At 45.6% G+C, this 18,948-nt stretch overlaps 1 protein-coding gene across 1 annotated transcript in view; it reads right to left on the minus strand.

The window, feature by feature from the left end:
- The window catches only part of SH3GLB1 (SH3 domain containing GRB2 like, endophilin B1), a 55,899-nt gene that overhangs the window by 24,522 nt on the left and 12,429 nt on the right, over nt 1-18,948 (minus strand). Inside the window, exon 2 of the mRNA XM_029063286.2 lies at nt 16,074-16,215. Within this exon, the coding sequence (XP_028919119.1) occupies nt 16,074-16,215 (142 nt within the window). The remainder of the gene's footprint in view (nt 1-16,073; nt 16,216-18,948) is intronic.

Raw genomic sequence — 18,948 nt, forward strand, 5'->3', positions numbered from 1 at the left:
CCCCACAGAGACCTCCGCTCTCTCGATCCCATCCGTCTTTCCAATAGCATCTCGCCTCACCTTGCCGCCCTGTCCTCTCTTCCCACTCTCGACGATCAGGTCTCCGCTCTCAACTCCACCCTCTCTACTCATCTCGACTCTCTCGCCCCCCTTTCCCTCCGCCGCTCTCGCGCCACTAACCCACAGCCCTGGATCACCTCCTCCGTCCGCCTCCTACGCTCCTATGCTCGAGCTGCTGAGCGCCGCTGGCGAAAGTCCAAGCACCAAGCCGACCTCACACACTTCAAATTTATCCTTTCCTGCCTTAACTCTGCCCTCTCCTCCGCCAGGCAAAGCTTCTTCTCCTCCCTCATCGACACCCATGCCCGTCACCCCCGCCGATTGTTCCGGACCTTTAACTCTCTCCTTAGGCCCCCTGTTCCTCCCCCTCCCCCATCTCTCACCCCTAATGATCTGGCCACCTATTTCCTCACGAAAATCAACACGATCAGGTCTGAGCTCCCCAAAGTCACCCCTACGCCTCTCCCCTCCCCCCCAACAACCCCCTCCCCTACTTTCCCATCCTTCCCTGCAGTATCCTCAGAGGAGATCTCCTCCCTCCTCGCAAGTGCCACCCCCTCCACCTGCGCCTTGGACCCCATTCCCTCTCACCTTCTTAAAACCATCGCCCCTGCCCTCCTCCCTTCCTTAACTTCTATTTTTAACCACTCAATCTCCAAGGGCTCCTTCCCCTCTGCCTTCAAACACGCCCACGTCTCCCCCATCCTAAAAAAACCCGCTCTTGACCCCACTTCCCCCTCCAGTTATCGTCCTATCTCCCTACTACCCTTCCTTTCCAAAATCTTAGAACGAGTCGTCTACAATCGATGCCTAGAATTCCTTAACTCCCATTCTCTCCTAGACCCCCTCCGATCTGGCTTCCGTCCCCTCCACTCTACCGAGACTGCTCTCTCTAAGGTCACCCGTGACCTCCTTCTTGCCAAATCCAATGGCTCCTACTCCATTCTGATCCTCCTTGACCTCTCTGCTGCCTTTGACACTGTCGACCATCCCCTCCTCCTCCGTACCTTATCTCACCTTGGCTTCACGGACTCTGTCCTCTCCCGGTTCTCCTCTTACCTCTCTGGCCGATCATTCTCGGTCTCCTACGCTGGAGCCTCCTCCCCCTCCCATCCTTTAACTGTTGGAGTTCCTCAAGGGTCAGTTCTTGGCCCTCTTCTGTTCTCCATTTACACTCACTCCCTCGGTGAACTCATCCGCTCTCACGGCTTCGACTACCATCTCTACGCAGATGACACGCAGATCTACATCTCCGCCCCTGTCCTCTCCCCCTCCCTTCGGGCTCGCATCTCCTCCTGCCTCCGGGACGTCTCCACCTGGATGTCGGCCCCCCACCTAAAACTCAACATGAGCGAGACTAAGCTCCTCATCTTCCCTCCCAAGCCCGGTCCGCTCCCAGACTTCTCCATCACCGTGGATGGCACGACCATCCTTCCCGTCCCGCAGGCCCGCAATCTCGGTGTCATCCTTGACTCGTCCCTCTCGTTCACCCCACACATCCTATCCGTTACCAAGACCTGCCGGTTTCACCTCTACGATATCGCCAAGAACCGCCCTTTCCTCTCCACCCAGACGGCTACCTTACTATTACGGGCTCTCGTTATATCCCGGCTAGACTACTGTGTCAGCCTTCTCTCTGACCTCCCTTCCTCCTCTCTCGCCCCGCTCCGGTCTATTCTTCACTCCGCTGCCCGGCTCATCTTCCTGCAGAAACGATCTGGGCATGTCACTCCCCTTCTTAAACAACTCCAGTGGTTGCCTATCGACCTCCGCTCCAAACAAAAACTCCTCACTCTAGGCTTCGAGGCTCTCCATCACCTTGCCCCTTCCTACCTCTCCTCCCTTCTCTCTTTCTACCACCCACCCCGCACGCTCCGCTCCTCTGCCGCCCACCTCCTCGCCGTCCCTCGGTCTCGCCTATCCCGCCGTCGACCCCTGGGTCACGCCCTCCCTCCTCACCTCCGCCAAACCGATTCTCTTTCCCTCTTCAAAACCTTACTTAAAAATCACCTCCTCCAAGAGGCCTTCCCAGACTGAGCTCCTCTTCCCCCTCTACTCCCTCTGCCATCCCCCCTTTACCTCTCCGCAGCTAAAGCCTCATTTTCCCCTTTTCCCTCTGCTCCTCCACCTCTCCCTTCCCATCCCCACAGCACTGTACCCATCCGCTCAACTGTATATATTTTCGTTACCCTATTTATTTTGTTAATGAATTGTACATCGCCTCGATTCTATTTAGTTGCCATTGTTTTTACGAGATGTTCTTCCCCTTGACGCTGTTTAGTGCCATTGTTCTTGTCTGTCCGTCTCCCCCGATTAGACTGTAAGCCCGTCAAACGGCAGGGACTGTCTCTATCTGTTGCCGACTTGTTCATCCCAAGCGCTTAGTACAGTGCTCTGCACATAGTAAGCGCTCAATAAATACTATTGAATGAATGAATGAATGAATGACAGTGAGCGGGAGGACAGGGTTTGTGTAGAAAGATAAGAAGTTCAGTTTTAGCCATATCAAGTTTGAGGTGATGGAAGGACATCCAAGTAGAGATGTCTTGAAGAAAGAAGTGCAGAGAGGAAGAGAGATCAGGGCTGAAGATGTAGATTTGGATGTCATCAAAATAGATGTTATAGTTGAAGCCGTATGAGCAAATGAGTTTTCCAAGGGAGTGGGTGTAGATGGACAAAAGAAGGGGATCCAGAACTGAACCTTGAGGAACACTCACAGTTAGGGGATGGGAGGCAGAGGAGGAGCCCGCAAAAGAGACTGAGAATGAGTGGCCAGAGAAATAGGAGGAGAACCAGGAGAGGACAGTGTCAGTGAAGCTGAGGTTGGATAATGTTTCCAGGAGGGAGTGGTCAACCTGTCAAAGGTAGCTTAGAGGTCAAGGAGGATCAAGATGGAGGAGAGTTGGATTTGCTGAGGATTTGGATCATTGGTGACCTTTCAGAGGGTGGTTTCTGTAGAGTGAAGAGGATGGAAGCCATATTGGAGGGGATGGAGGAGAGGAACTTGAGGCAGTGGGGGTAGACAGTTCGCTCAAGGATTTTAGAGAGAAATGGTAGGAGGGAGATGGGGCGATAGCTAGAGGAAGACATAAGGTCAAGGGAGGATTGTTTTTTAGGATAGGGGAGATAAGAGCATGTTCAAAAGCAGTGGGGAAAAAGCAACTGGAGAGTGAACAGTTGAAGATGGCAGCTAGGGAGGGAAAAAGAGACGGGGCAAGTGTTTTGATAAGGTGTGAAGGAATGAAGTCGGATGACCAGGTAGAAGCAGTGGCTTTTGAAAGAAAGCAGGAAATTTCCTCTAGAGATAGTGCTAGGAAAGACGGGAGACTTGGAGAAGGGGCAGGAGAGGGGAGAAACTGGAGAAGGGCAAGCAAGATTTTCAGGAGAACATTTTCAGGAGTGTTGTGAATGGAATTAGGTAGCTAAGTCACTGGGGGCAAGGGAAGGGGGAGGCAGGGGGACAGGGGGCCTGAGAAGGGAGTTAAATGTCTTCTTTCTTCACGCTTCACTTCCCATCCCACTATCTCTATTCCTCTTAAACTGTATCTGTGTCTCTGTATCTCTCTCTCTCTCTGTATCTCTCTCTCTCTCTCTCTCTTCCCCCTGCCCACCCCTCACCTACCTCCATCCCTTCACTCACACTGTTCCAGCTTGGAACTCCTTCCCTCCCCAAATATGGCAGAGTATAGCCCTCTTCCCGAATCCCCCTCCTCCAGCAAGCCTTCCACATTTCCCACATGTACCCCTAGCAGCTATCCCTAGATGTATGTACTTATTTTTCTACCCTTCTTCACTATTGATGTATACAGGTAGAATTAACTTTCCATTCCATTATTTATTTTGATTACTTTGTAAATAGTCTTAGGTCAAGCTCCTCCTTTAACATGAGAGCTCTTTGTATGCAGTGACTGTGTCACTTGCTTGTTTTGTCCTTCTCAAGCAAGTGTAGTGCACTGCATCCGGTAGACACACAAATACTATTATTATTAGTATATTTGTTAAATGCATACTATGTGCCAAGCACTGGGGTAGATACAAGGTACTCTAGTTGGACACGGTCCCTTTCCCACATGGGCTCACAGTTTTAATCCTCATTTTAGAGATGAGGTAACTGAGGCACAGAGAAGTGACTTACCCAAGGTCACACAGCAGACAAGTTGCGGAGCCGAGATTAAAATGCATGTCCTCTAACACTCAAACCCTTGATCTTGTCATTAGAACAAGGTACTTCCCAAATTAATCTGACTGCTCTATGGTCCTGTACCAGTTTTACAGTTCCTGGTATGGGTGCTTCGAGGAATAGCCTGCTTATGGCATATATCCAAGCATAGACCTAGTTTCTGCCACAAATCCACTGCAAATAAATGGGCAGAAGAGGAGAGGTGCCCACCTTTCTGGCCTCCAAGGCCTGTGGGTGCCCTGTCAGCCACACAAATTTTTACCTGTCATGTTCCCCCCCAGAGACCTCTGATTTTTTGGCCCCCTCCAACTTTCCAAAGACATCATGCCCCATTTGCTCTCCATGTCCAACCTACCTGCTCAATGCAAAAACTGACACCCTCAACACCACCCTCTCCGCTGAACTCAACTCCCTTGCTCCCCTGTCTCTCAACCAATCTTATACCATTCATCCACAGCCCTGGATCACCTCCACAATACACTTCCTCTGTTCCTGTGTGCGAGCTGCAAGGGCTACTGGTGGAAATCCAGAGTCCTGACTGACCTTCTGCAATTTATATTTATCCTCAGCTGCTCTAAATCTGCCCTTTCCTCCTCCCAGTAGCAATATTGCTCCATCCTTATTGGCCCCCATACCCATTACCTGAACCAGCTAAGTCACACATTTAATGCCCTCCTCAAGCCCCACCTCTCCCTTCCCATCTCTTTCCCCTAATGACCTGACCATGTACTTTATGGATAAAATTTAAACCAACATGTATGATCTCCCTAAATCTCCCCTGGTCTTTTCTACTCCCTCCCTCCTATTGTCCACTTTTCAACTCTCCCATATTCCCTACAGTATCTTAATCCTGTCACCACTCAAAAACTCCATCTCCTCCACCTTTGTCTCTGACCCCAACCCTTCGCATCTTATCAAAACTCTTGCCCCCTCCCTCCTTGACCATCATTTTCAACCATTCACTTTCCAATGACTTCTTCCCCATTGCTTTCCAACATGCTCATGTATCTCCTTCCCCCTCTCAAATAAAAACACCCCCAAACAAAAAACCCATTCCTTTGACCCCATGGCACCCTCCATTCCTCCCACCACTCCTCTCCGAACAACTCAAGTGACTTGTCTATACACACAGCCTCCGACTCCTCTCCTCCAATTCTCTCCCTAATCCCCTCCAATCTGGTTTCCACCCCCTTCACTTCACGGAACCTGCCAACGCTAAAGTCATCAGTGTCCACCTTCTTACTAAATCCAACAGCCTCTACTCCACCCTGAGCCTCCTCAACTCCTCAGCTGCCCTCAACACTGTGGACAGCCCCTTCTTCTTGAAACATTATCTAACCTTGTCTTCACTGAAACTTTTTATTGAGTGCTTAATATGTGCAGAGCACTGTCCCGAGCACTTGGGAGAGTAATGCAACAGAGTTGGTAGACATGTTACCTGCTAACAATGCAGTCTCTTTGGCAGGCTCCTCCTCTGCCTCCCAACAGTGGGAGTCCCTCAAGGCTCAGTTCTGGGTCCCCTTCTATTCTCCATCTACACCTTCTGTTGTCGAGAACTCATTTGCTCCCAAGGCTTCATCTGTAAAATGGGGATTAGGTCTTCCTCCCTCCAACTTAGACTGTGAGCCCCATATGGAGAGGGACTGAGTCCAGCCTGATTTTTTTTTATGTCTATCGCAGTGCTTAGTACTGTGCCTGGGACATTACAAGTGCTTAACAAGTACCATTAAAAAAATTACCTTCTCTATATGGATGATTCCCATATTCATTCACTCAATAGTATTTATTGACCACTTACTATGTACAGAGCACTGTGGTAAACGCTTGGAATGTACAGTTCGGCAACAGATAGAGACAATCCCTGCCCAATGACGGGCTTACAATCTAATCGGGGGAGACGGACCAAAACAAGACAACATAATCACAATAAATAGAATCAAGGGAATGTACACCTCATTAACAAAATAAATACAGTAATAAAAATATATATGCTACCCCTCCAGCCCTGACCCCTCTCCTCTGCTGTCTTGCATTTCCTCCTGCCTGGAGCACATCTCTAACTGGATGTCTTGTCAAATCCCAACAGAACTCCTTATCTTCCCACCCAAGCTGTGTTCCCCATCGCTGTAGACAATTCCACAATCCTCCCTACCTCACAAGCCAGTAACCTTGGCATTATCCTTTATTTGTCTCTCCCTCAACCTCCACATTCAATCTGTCACCAAAGTCTGTCAGTTCTACCTTCAGAACAGCCCTTTCGCCTCCACCCAAACTGCTACTATGCTGATCCAAGCACCTATCACCCACCTTGACTACTGCATCAGTCTCTTTGTTGACTTCCCCATTTCTCCCTACTCCAGTCCATACTTTACTCTGCTGCTCTGAAAACTTTTTGTAAAAAAATCTGTCTACATCTCCCCACTCCTCAAGAACCTCTGCTTTAAACCACTTAATCTCCTTGTCCTTTCTACCTTTCCTTTCCGCTTTCCTACTGTAACACATTCTTCAGACTTCATTCCTCTAACGCCAGCTTACTTGCAGAACTTCAAAGACCTTTCTTGTCGCTGACCCTTTTCCCACATCCCACATCCTCCCTCTCAATCATATTTATTGAGCATTTACTGTGTGCAGAGCACTGTACTAAGTGCTTGGGAGAGTATACTATAAGAGTATAACAGATGCTGTCCCTGCTCACAATGAGTTTACAGTCTAGAGGGGGAGACGGTTAATATACGACAAGCAATCAATCCTCTCACCTAAGTCTTATTACAACCACAACTACTCCAAGAGTCTTCACTGATTAAGCCCTCTTTTCCTCTTCTTTTTTCACTGCCTACACACCTGGATCTGTTCCTTTTTAGCACTTGATATTTGCCCCACAGCATTTATGTACATATCTAAAATTTTATTTTGATAACCATCTAAACTGTAAACTCCCTGTGGCTCAGAAACCGTGAGCTCGCTGTGGGCAGGAAATGCTACTGCTTATTGCTGTATTGCTTAGTACAGTATTCTGCACATAGTAAGCATTTAATAAATACAACTAAATGAACTCTGTTGTATTCTATTCTTCGAATTGTTTAGTACAGTCTCTGCACACTGTAAGCACTCAAATACCAATAATTGATTGATTACTAAAAAGCCCAAATAGTCTCAAGGGAGGGTTGGGTTGAAGTCTAGTGAGTAGGTCAAGTGTGTTAATTTAGGATTAAAGTAATAAGCCCTTGGCAAGGGAAATGAGAATATTCTGCAAGTTTCATTACTTATCAATAAGGTCCCATGTGATTTTACAGGATTCACTTCTAAGACCTATTCAAAATTGCTTAGATCTGTTTAATTTTCTTCTTCTGATGATCTCTGCCTGCTTTTGACCCACATTATAAAAACCAGAGGTGAAGGTGCTCTACAGAGTTTCAACTATATATCAACCATCATCAGGCAGACATCTCACTATTCATCGCTGAGACTGAAGGGTATGTGGACGGCCCGTTCCCAAGTGGCTCTTTGGATATGTAACTTCACACCTACTTAAATGCTCAATGACTCTTGAAAAAATTCAACTGTTAGCATAATAGACCTTTCTTCCCCATCCAAACTACTGCCACATTAATACAATCACTCATCCTATCCTTCCTGAATTAATTAATGCATCAACCTCCTTGCTGACCTCCCAGCCTCCTGTCTCTCCCCACTCTCTCCAGTACTTCACTCTGCTGCCCAGATCATTTCTCTACAAAAACGTTCAGGACATGTTTCCCCACTCCTCAAAAAACTCCAGTGGTTGCCCATCGACTTCCCAGACTGAGCTCCCCTTTTTCCCTCCGCTCCCTCTACCCTCCGCTCACCTCTTCGCCTCTCCGCAGCTAAACCCTCTTCTCCCCCCTTTCCCTCCGCTCCTCCCCCTCTCCCATCCCATCCCCTCAGCACTGTACTCGTCCGTTCAACTGTATATATCTTCATTACCCTATTTATTTTGTTAATTAGATGTACATCACCTTGATTCTATTTATTTGCTATTGTTTTAATGAGATGATCTTCCCCTCTATTCTATTTATTGCTATTGTTCCTGTCTGTCTGTCTCCCCCGATTAGACTGTAAGCCCGTCAGAGGGCAGGGACTGTATCTGTTACCAATTTGTCCATTCCAAGCGCTTAGTACAGTGCTCTGCACATAGTAAGCACTCAAAAAATACTACTGAATGAATGAATCGATGTCTGCATCAAAAAAAACAAAAACCCTCACCTTTGGTTTTAAAGCAGTCAATCACCTTGCCCCCTTTTCCTCACCTCGCTACTCTCCTACTACAACCCAGCCCACACACTTCATTTCTCTAATGTTAACCTTCCCAAAGTGTTGTCAATCTCACCACCAACCCCTCGCCACATCCTATCTCTGGCCTGGAATGCCTTCCCTCCTCAAATCTGACAGACAGTTACTCTCCCTCCCACCTTCAAAGCCTTACTGAAGGCACATTTCCTCCAGGAGGACTTCTCTGACCAAGCCCCTCTTTCCTCTTCTCCCACTCCCTTCTCCATCACCTCGACTTACTCCTTTTCTTCTTCCTCCCTCCCAGCCCCACAGCACTTATGTATATATCTGTAATTTATTTATTTTTATTAATGCCTATCTCTCCTTGGTCTAAACTGTAAGCTTGTTGTAGGGAGGGAATGTGTCTTTATTGTTGCATTGTAATCTCAAGTGTACAGTGTTTCACACAAAGTAAATGCTCAATAAATACGAAGAGCTAAACTCTTAACTCTCTACTGGTGCCAGAGTAGACACAAGATAAACAGGTTGAAAACTGCCCCTGTTCCACATGGGGCTCACAGTTTATAAATGGGAGAGACACTAGGCAGTTTCTGAACTTTGGATGAAGGATATGCACATACAGATAGCTCGCAAGAGAGATTATTATCTCAAAGGTTAACTACTGAAACGTCACATATTACAGTTTTCGCTTCATGAATAACAGAGTTAATTTAGCCATGGGCTCAGACATTTAAAGCCTAGGTTTTTCTCATTTCAGGTGATAATATTTTGGGCCCAAAGGTTCAAAATATTAGGTGCTCTGCCATATGTACCATATCGTCCTGTTGCCAACTCTTGTATTCTACTCTCCCAAGTGCTTAGTACAGTCTCTGCCTTCAGTAAGCACTCAAGTAAGTTCACCCAGTGCTTAGAGAACAATGCTTCCAGGGCTTAGAACAATGCTTGGCATATAGTAAATGCTTAACAAATACCATAATCATTATTAAGCTCCCTGTGGGCAGAGAATGTCCCTGTTTATTTTTGTATTGTACTTTCCCAAGTGCTCTGCGCACAGTAAGCGCTCAATAAATACCACTGAATGAATGAAATACCGATATCTGATTGAGCACTACAGAGCCCAGATAGCCTCAAGGGAGTGTTGGGTTACAGTCTAGTCAGTAGGTCAAGTGCGTTAATTTACGATTAAAGTAATAAGCCCTTGGCTATGGAAACGTGGATATTCCGCAAATTTCATTATTTACCAATAAGGTTCAATGTGATTTTGCAGGTTTCATTTCTAAGACTTGTTCAAAAGTGAATTGCTTAGATCTGTTCAAACTTCATCTGATGATTTCTGCCTGCTTTTGATCAGGCTATAAAAACCAGAGGTGAAGGTGCTCTACAAAGTTTTGATTATATTATCAACCACTAGCAGGCAGACATCTCAATATTCATCGCTGAGACTGAAAAGTATTTGGACAGCCAGCCACATGGGCATTTGGATATGTTACCTCATTTTCCACCAGGAAAATAGCTGCCAGAGTGAGCACAATTATGTAATGCTGCTCAACTCACTAGTTCTATAATCATTTCCTTCTCCCAAAGACTTTGGGACGAACAAGAAACTTCATCATCACCACCGCTGAACACCAGTCAATTTAGCACACTTGGTACAGCAGGTTTTAGGGTGGTTTGTAAAAATCATTTTTCCTCCATACTGTACGCCCCATGTGGGATGAGGACTGCCCAATCTGATTATCTTGTATGCACCCCAGTGCTCGGGGGCATAATAAGTTCTCAACAGACAGTTTGGAGGAAGAAAAATTCTCAAGGTTTGTAGAAATTTGAGTGTTTGCACTGCGGAGATTCATTCTGCATATATGAGCTACGGCCTCTTGTTTCAGTTGGAATATTCTTGAGGCTTTTGGGCGGAAAATTACCTTTCCAAACCAAAGGTGGTCTTTGGAAGACCAAATGACTCAACTTAGATTAGCATACTTTGGACACAGAATCAGGAGGACTAATTCTCCGGAGAAGACGCTAATGCTAGGAAAAGTCCAGAGAAAACATGGGAGAGGCAGACCGGCAGCTAGATGGATAGAGACCTTACTAATCCCGCCGCCACCACTTGTCTGCTGTGTGACCTTGGGCAAGTCACTTAACTTCTCTGTGCCTCAGAGAAGCATCTGTAAAATGGGGATTAAAAGTATGAGCCCCATGCAGTTCGCCCTGATTACCCTGAATTTACCCCAGTGCTTAGAAGAGTGCTTGGCACATAGTAAGTGCTTCAATACCACAATTATTATTATTAACAACAATAATGGCAGAACCATTAGAAAGGTTGTGGATTATGACAGAAGACAGGACATTCTGGAGAAAGTATATCCATGGAGTCGCTATGAATTAGAAATGATTTGACAACACATAATAATAATAATAATAATGATGTCCTAAGGAGACTTTGATGACCTCCACTAGCTCCACGCACAACCCCTTCTGAAGGCCAAATTTCAAGATTTAATATAACCCAAGGAAGAAGAGAAGCAGCATCATCTATTGGATATGCGTAGGCCTGGGAGTCAGAAAGACCTGGGTTCTAAACCCAGATTTTCCACTTCTCTGCTGAGTGACCTTGGACAAGTCACTTCACTTCCCTGTGCTTCAGGTACCACATTTGTAAAATAGGGATTAAGATTATGAGTCCCATGTGGGACAGGGACTGTGTCCAACCTGATTAGCTTGTATCTACCCCAGCACTTTCTATAGTGCCTGGCACATAGCCATAAATTAACAAAGGCCAAATTAAAAAAAAAATGGAAGAAGAAAAAGAGGGGTAGTGGGGTGGCAAGAAGACCTTAACTAACCTAGGCCAAGAGTTTCCAAACTTTCTTTTTGGAGGAGCTGACAGTAGCACTGCCCAAGTCAGGGTAGAGAGGAGAGAGGTCTTTTTTAGTATTCTGAGGTGGCTGCGGGGTGAGGACTTATGTATATAGCTATAAATAATTTATTTATATTCATGTCTGTCTCCTCTAAATGGTGAGCTTCTTGTGGGCAGGGAACGTGACTACCAACTCTGCTGTATAGCACTCTCCCAAGTACTCAGTACAGTGCGCCACACACAGTAAGTGCTTAATAAATGGCCAGTGACTGATTGATGCGGGGGAAACAAGAAGAGTGGTTACCAGGTAGAGGGAATTTGAAGAATAGACTCTCCTCCTCTGAGGTTGGGGTCATTCTGCCCTTAAGGGCCCCTCTTCTATGAAACCAGTAGCTGGAAACACTGGATCGAGGAGCCAATTTAGAGCCGGTGGCTCTACTACTTTCCTGGAAGACCAGACCCTTAATCTATGTCACACTGGATTAAACCAAGCCACGAGATGCATTTTGAGCTGCAAATTCATCTAGACTGTAAATCCCTCTAGATTTAATTCCTCTAGACTGGTAAACTTCCCTCTAGACTGTAAACTCGATATGGGCAGGGAATGTGCATGTTTATTGTGTAAAGAAGCAACATGGCTTAGTGGAAAGAGCATAGGCTTGGGAGTCAGAGGTCATGGGTTCTAATCCTGGCTCCGCCGTTTGTCAGCTGTGTGACCTGGGACCAGTGTCACTTAACTTCTCTGGGCCTCAGTTACCTCATCTGTAAAATGAGTCCTATGTGGGACAACCTGATTACCTTGTATCTACCCCAGCGCTTAGAACAGTGCTGGCACACAGTAAGTGCTTAACAAATACCAACATCATTAATACTATAGTTATATTGTACTCTCCCAAATGCTTAGTGCAACACTCAGCACACAGTAAGCACTCAATAAATATGACTGAATGAATGCAAGTTGCAGGTGTTTGGCTCTCCCTGATATAGGAAGCAGTATTATTGGCATTTACTGAGCACGCTCTAGGTGCGATGCACTGTCGGTGTTAGGGAAGTACAAAATAAAGCAGCGGCATCTTCTCTATCAACAAAAAGCTCATACTCTAATGGGAGAGATCTATACAAAAAATATTTACTAATAAAACAGTGGCGATAAATACCTAAATAGACGTAAATTCATGAGTCAGAAGCCCTTTCAAAGCTATCTGAAGCTATATTTGATCTAAAGAGTCGGGCAAGTACCCCCCTCTAGACTAAACTCATTGTGGGCAGGGAATGTGCCTATTTATTGTTGTATTGTACTCTCCAGGTGTTTAGCACAGTGCTCTGCACACAGTAAGCACTCATTAAATACAATTGGATGAATGAATGCGAGGGGTTAGAGTTTCGGCTCAGCAGGGAATTGAAAGGGCAGCTCAATTCACTTTTCCTCCCATCCTCTGAGCTCAGGGATCAATCGTATTTATTGAGCGCCTACTGTGTGCAGAGCACTTACTAAGCACTTGGAGAGTACAATACATCAGAATCAGCAGACACGTTCCCTGTCCGTACCCAGCTCAGGGTCTAGAGAGGGAGACAGACAGACATTAATATGAACAAGTGATTTATGAGAATGGAGCAGATTCTTTAGAGGACATTTTAAGGGCCCTAACATTGCCTCCTCTATCTTGGACAAGCACGGTTTCCTAGGTCTAGAGGAGATAAGAGGTTTTGTGTTTTTTTTTCAAATTTTATTCGTCAAGCACTTACTATGTGCCAGGCACTATACTAAGTGCTGGAGTAGACACAAGCTAATCAGGATGGACACAGTCCATGTCCCACAAGGGGCTCCCAGTCTTAATCCCCATTTTACAGATGAAGTAACTGAGGCACAGAGAAGTGAACTGACTTGCCTCGGGTCACACAGCGGACAAGTTGAGGAGCCGGAATTAGAATCAATCAGTGGTATTTATTGAGTGCTTAGTATGTTCAGAGCAATGTCTAAGCACTTGGGAGAGTACAATACTCTCCCAAGCAGCGTGGCTCAGTGGAAAGAGAGAAGCTCTTAAGTGCTTAGTAAAAGTGCTTAGAGAAGCAGCGTGGCTCAGTGGAAAGAGCACGGGCTTTGGAGTCAGGGCTCATGAGTTCGAATCCCAGCTCTGCCACTTGTCAGCTGTGTGACTGTGGGTAAGTCACTTAACTTCTCTGTGCCTCAGTTCCCTCATCTGTAAAATGGGGATTAAGACTGTGAGCCCCACGTGGGACAACCTGATTCCCCTATGTCTACCCCAGCACTTAGAACAGTGCTCGGCACATAGTAAGCGCTTAACAAATACCAACATTATTATTACAATACATCAGAACTAGCAGACCCTCTCCCTGCCCAAAACAAGCAGGTCCTTCAGACTTCCAGGCCTGTGCTTGAGGAGAGGTCAGTGAACGCCACCTTCAGAGCATGGTTTAAGGATTTACTTTCTTTGGTTGTTCTTAAACCACGGGGCATAACCCCCAAGGCTTCAAACAGTTTTGCTGAGAAAAAAATCACTCTGATCCGAAACACGGGCAAGTCCTACAGCCCCCTACCCAAAAAACAAAACCCCCCAAAAATCCAGGGAGGACAGAAAAAGGTCAAGGAGGAAAGAGAAGGCCTTCTAGCCAACAATTCCATAAGATGAAGCTAGTCAACTTGTTCCATCCTGTCTTTTATTGTTATTAATAATAACAATAATCATGGCATTTAAGCGCTTACTATGTGCCAGGCACTGTACTAAGCACTGGGGTCTATACAAGCAAACTGGGTTGGAGACAGTCCTTGTCCCATGTGGGACTCACAGTCTCAATCCCCATTTTACAGATGAGGTAACTGAGGCCCAGAGAAGTGAAGTGACTTGCCCACAGCCACAGAGCAGACAAGGGGCGGAGCCGGTATTAGAACCCAAGACCTGCTGACTCCCAGGCCCACACCATTTTACTGCTGCTCGGAGGCAATTCTCCTAGGGGGATTCTGTAAATAGCCATGCTCTCTTTGCGCACCCATGGCCAAATTGTGTGTAACAAGCCAGTAGTGACTCTTCCTCCCTCCATATGTGTTTCACAGTGAGAAATGGGAAGTCAGAATGGTTGACATTTGGTCCCGATAGAAGGCAAAGATTGAAGATAAAGATTGCCAGTGTTCCAGACCTCACATTCATTCATTCAATCGTATTTATTGAGTGCTTACTGTGTGCAGAGTACTGTACAAAGCTATTTTATATTGAGTACAATATAAAAATAAACAGACACATTCACTGGCCACGAGCTTATAGTCTAGAGGAGGAGCTTCCAGCGATGGAATGACTCTGAGGGCCTGGGGTGGGGAGAGGGTGCAGGACTCAGCTCCGCTTTTTGCTATCTCTTGCTCCCCACCAACTCCCACAGGGGTATGGCGGCCACTTTTCCTTGATCTGGGACTCTCGGCCTTAGGACGGTACTCTGCAAACCGTAAGCGCTCAATAAATACCATCAACTGATGTTACTCTCCATTCATGAGATTTAGCCCACCGATTTTACAGGCTAGAAGTGCCGGCTCCCAACGCAGCACTCTCAACCCCGAGAAATGAGGTCCTGAACACGGACCTCCCCTTTGGGAAGCAGCATGGCCTAGTGGATAGAGCATGGGCCGGGGAGTCAGGAGGACCTGGGTTCTAATCTCGGCTCCACCACTTGTCTGCTGTGTGACCTTGGGCAAGTCACTTCACTTCTCCATGCCTCAATTACCTCGTCTGCAGAATGGGGATTTAGACTGTGAAGCCCATGTGGAATGAGAACTGCGTCCAATTAGCTTATATCTACCCTAGCGCTTAGAACAGTACCTGACACCCTAGTAAGCTCTTAACAAGTACCACTACTATTAAAGTACATTGGAAACTGTTTCTTGCTTAAGAATGACTGACCGTATTCCTCCGGAATTTTGGGGGTCTTTCTCTAGCACCTGAATTTAGGAATAGTCTATTTTTCAGTAACAAAGTGGCAAAGTTCAATCACATGGATCTCGTAAAAGCAGGGTGTCTAGTCAAAATACAAGAACGTATGGTCAAGAAAGGTGAGGAGAGAGAAAAAAAAAATAGCAAGAGAAGAAGGGTGAACTCTATGTGGGGCAGGGACTATGTCCAACCTGATTATTTTATATCTACCCCAGTGCTTACCCCAGGGCCTGGCACATAGTGAGTGCTTAACAAATATCATTAAGAAAAGAGAAAAACAAAAAAAAAAACAGGGTAATAACACTGCCAGACATCAGCATCACATGCCTTCCTGCTCAATAGCTGCTTATTGTGACACCCAACATATTATTTTGATAGGCAACTGATGGTAATTGGCTGTGACTGGTTTAAAAGAAGCCCCGAGGCAGAGAAAAGGATTAGATCACTAGCATCCAGATAGGCGATTTCAACCCTATGATTTTATAATGATTCAGTGAGATCACAGCCTAAAAGTGTAACTACATCTTAAAGAAAATTTTAGGTATCATCTGAAGCCGTTTGTTTTTCAGATTCCACGGAGCTACAACAGTTGTCAAAGAAGTCTATAGATACATCACCCTCTTTAATAAAACAGCATTAAAAAGTATATAAATCAAGAATGTTAACGAAAATGTCAATGTCATAAAATGCAAAAATAAAATACAAGGGATAAAGTCTTATTCGGGAACCACATTTCAATCGAAGCAAGAAGAAAGAACAAGTTTCTTACTAGGATTGGGCTGCAGTAACACCTCTGTTTGCCTCATTATTTTTTCTGTCCATTGTTTGGTACATTCCGCTTTGCTGAGGAGATTCTCTAAGTGAGCATCCAGTTCAGTCTTCTCTGCCTGACCAAGCTTTTCTTCTGTAAACTGCCATGTAAGGGAAAAAAGAAAAAGTAAATAAAAAAAGAGAGAAAAACCCACCACTCAGGGACTTTTACATGTCACCCCTACACATGGTTTTCACGCCAGAGCTGTGGTGCTCTGAGAGATTACATTTCCTCTTCTATTTTTCCCCGTTACTGTAGCCCACGACGTATTATAAATTGTATTATCCGGAAGGATTTTTTTTAAAGCCATTAAAAGGATAAATCTACGGGTGGTGAACTTGAAGAGGGAGTCATAATCTGAAGGGGAAACATTAAAAAAGTGTTTAGAAACTTCTTTGCAATCAAAAGGCACAATGCATATGTGGTTGACAGAAACAGTGACTAAAGATACCACTAACGGCTATTTCAAATGATTTTTTTTCCCTACAAAAAGTACAACTTGACACTAGTCAACAGCACTTTTTTTCTCGCTCTCCGCGGGCGTGATACTGCTCTAAGGGCTGCGGGGAATTATAGTGAATCCAGGTCACAGCCACACCCCTGAGGACTGGGTGGTCATCTGGACGGTTTGATATCGGACAATCTGGTTTTCAGCTGGTCGGTCTCCTTTCCGGTACTGCTACAGAGGATGCCTTTGTAGCGGGTAATTTCTTTTCGATGCCCACCTTCCTTCTGCCTGCTGAATCCTGGGCTCAGCAGACGGGTAAACAACGTCTCTGGATCGGGGGAGGTGGCCCTGCTTTGGGTTCAGTGGATTTCCGCTAAATGTACCCTTCATTCACTCAACTGTATTTACTGAGTGCTTACTGTGCGCGGAGCACGGCTGTACGTGCTTGGGAGAGTTTGATGATAAACAGACACATTTCCTGTGTCACATGGTGCTTTTCTACACGGTGGAACCTGTGCAAAGCACGCATGTCTATTACTTCCAGGTCAGCAGAGGAGTGACCAGCATCCCCGAGTACCTTTAAGGGCCATCCTACGTGGAGACCCACTTCCCCCATCCTCTAAGCTTACAGTCATAAGCTCATTATGGGCAGGGAACGTGTCGGCTAATTCTGTCTTGTTCTCTTCCAAGCGCTTAGTATAGTGCTCGTCACCCAGTAAGCACACACATACGATCGATCGATAGATTCCTATGGTTAACCCCTGAAAAGGTATCTAGGCAGCTAACATGAATGATGGCTTCCCTGGGTCTAATCAATCAAATCAGTCAATCAATGGTATTTATTGAACGCTTACTGTTGCAGGGTACTGAGCACTAAGCGCTTGGGAGAGTGAAATTTAACAAGACACATTCCCTGCCCACAGTGAGCTTACAGTCTAGCGGGACTGTTGACTACCCCAGAAGCCAGAGTATCCAGAATCTGGATGGACAGAAATGTGAGTTATCAAAAGGAAACTCATTTTGTGACTCATGAATCCATTCCAACCCCTGCAAGCAAACAGTGAGCACAATATTGACGCGTGACAATGTTAAAATGAAAACTTAAACCTCTGTTATAGTGGACAAGGCATTCGACACTCTAATATTGCCAAAGTTCACACATATTTTACAGACACATACTTAATTGACAACATATTTATATTAGAGGCAGGTACTTAGTACAATGCTCGCACACAGTAAGCCTCAATAAATACGAGTGAATGAGGCATTTTTTTTTCCTGGAAAAGGGACATTCTTATTTTTGGAAAAGGACTAAATTTCTTGGAGCTGCAGAGACAAATTCTCCAACAACGGCACAATTCAAAGTCCAGTTTGACTCTCTACTTAAATGAAAGCATAGTAGTTCAGTTTAGCACTTTGTTGAAATCCATCTTCAATTGAGAACTCCCCCACATTTAAACTGGAGGTCATGAGGATTCAAAACAATAAGACTGTCTGCACAGAGACATTTTTAATGTAGCCACAAAATGACAAAGCATTCGATCGGGGGTCACCTACCCACTTTTTGGCCCATTAAAATCTCAATTTTCCAAATGTTATTTTCCACTTTTCCAGTTGGAGCATTTCTGGTAAGAAAATATTTGTCTCATTTTGCTTCCACACTGAAAGTATTCCCTAAATTGTTTAGGTCATTTCCCAGTCTAACCACATTGTTTAGACTGTGAACCCGTCATTGGGCAGGGATTGTCTCTATTGCCGAACTGTACATCTCAAGCGCTTAGTACAGTACTCTGCACATAGTAAGCACTCAATAAATATTATTGAATGAATACAAGGAAATATAAAAACCAACACAAAAAACCAAACACACCACAAACCACCTCACAAATTTTCGCTATAGGTTTCTGTAAGCAGAAGGGAAACAGAAACACTTATAACAATTATTATTATTATGATATTTGTTAAGCGTTTATTATGTGCCAGGTACTCTACCAAGCACCAGGGTGGATACAAGCAAAGCAGGTCAGACACAGTCCCTGTCCCATATGGGGCTCACAGTCTCGATCCCCAGCTTACAGATGAGGGAACTGAGGCCCAAGGAAGTGAAGTGACTTAACCAAGGTCACAGAGAGGACAAGTGGTGGAGCTGGGATTAGAACCCACGACCTTCTGACTCCCAGGCCCGTGCTCCAAATTGTTGAACTGTGTTGAACTTCGAAGTGCTTAGTACAGAGTAAGCGCTCAATAAATACGGCTGAATGAATCAACAAAGGAACAAGGGTCTGCTTCCCCTTGGGGTTTCCTGCTCCAGCCTGTGGTCGGACAGAGCCCGCCTCCCTGTAGCCCTCAGAAGGATCTGGTCTCCCAGGCGGACACCCAGAGGCA

Source organism: Ornithorhynchus anatinus, chromosome 4, assembly GCF_004115215.2.
Source record: "Ornithorhynchus anatinus isolate Pmale09 chromosome 4, mOrnAna1.pri.v4, whole genome shotgun sequence".
Classification (NCBI taxonomy): domain Eukaryota; kingdom Metazoa; phylum Chordata; class Mammalia; order Monotremata; family Ornithorhynchidae; genus Ornithorhynchus; species Ornithorhynchus anatinus.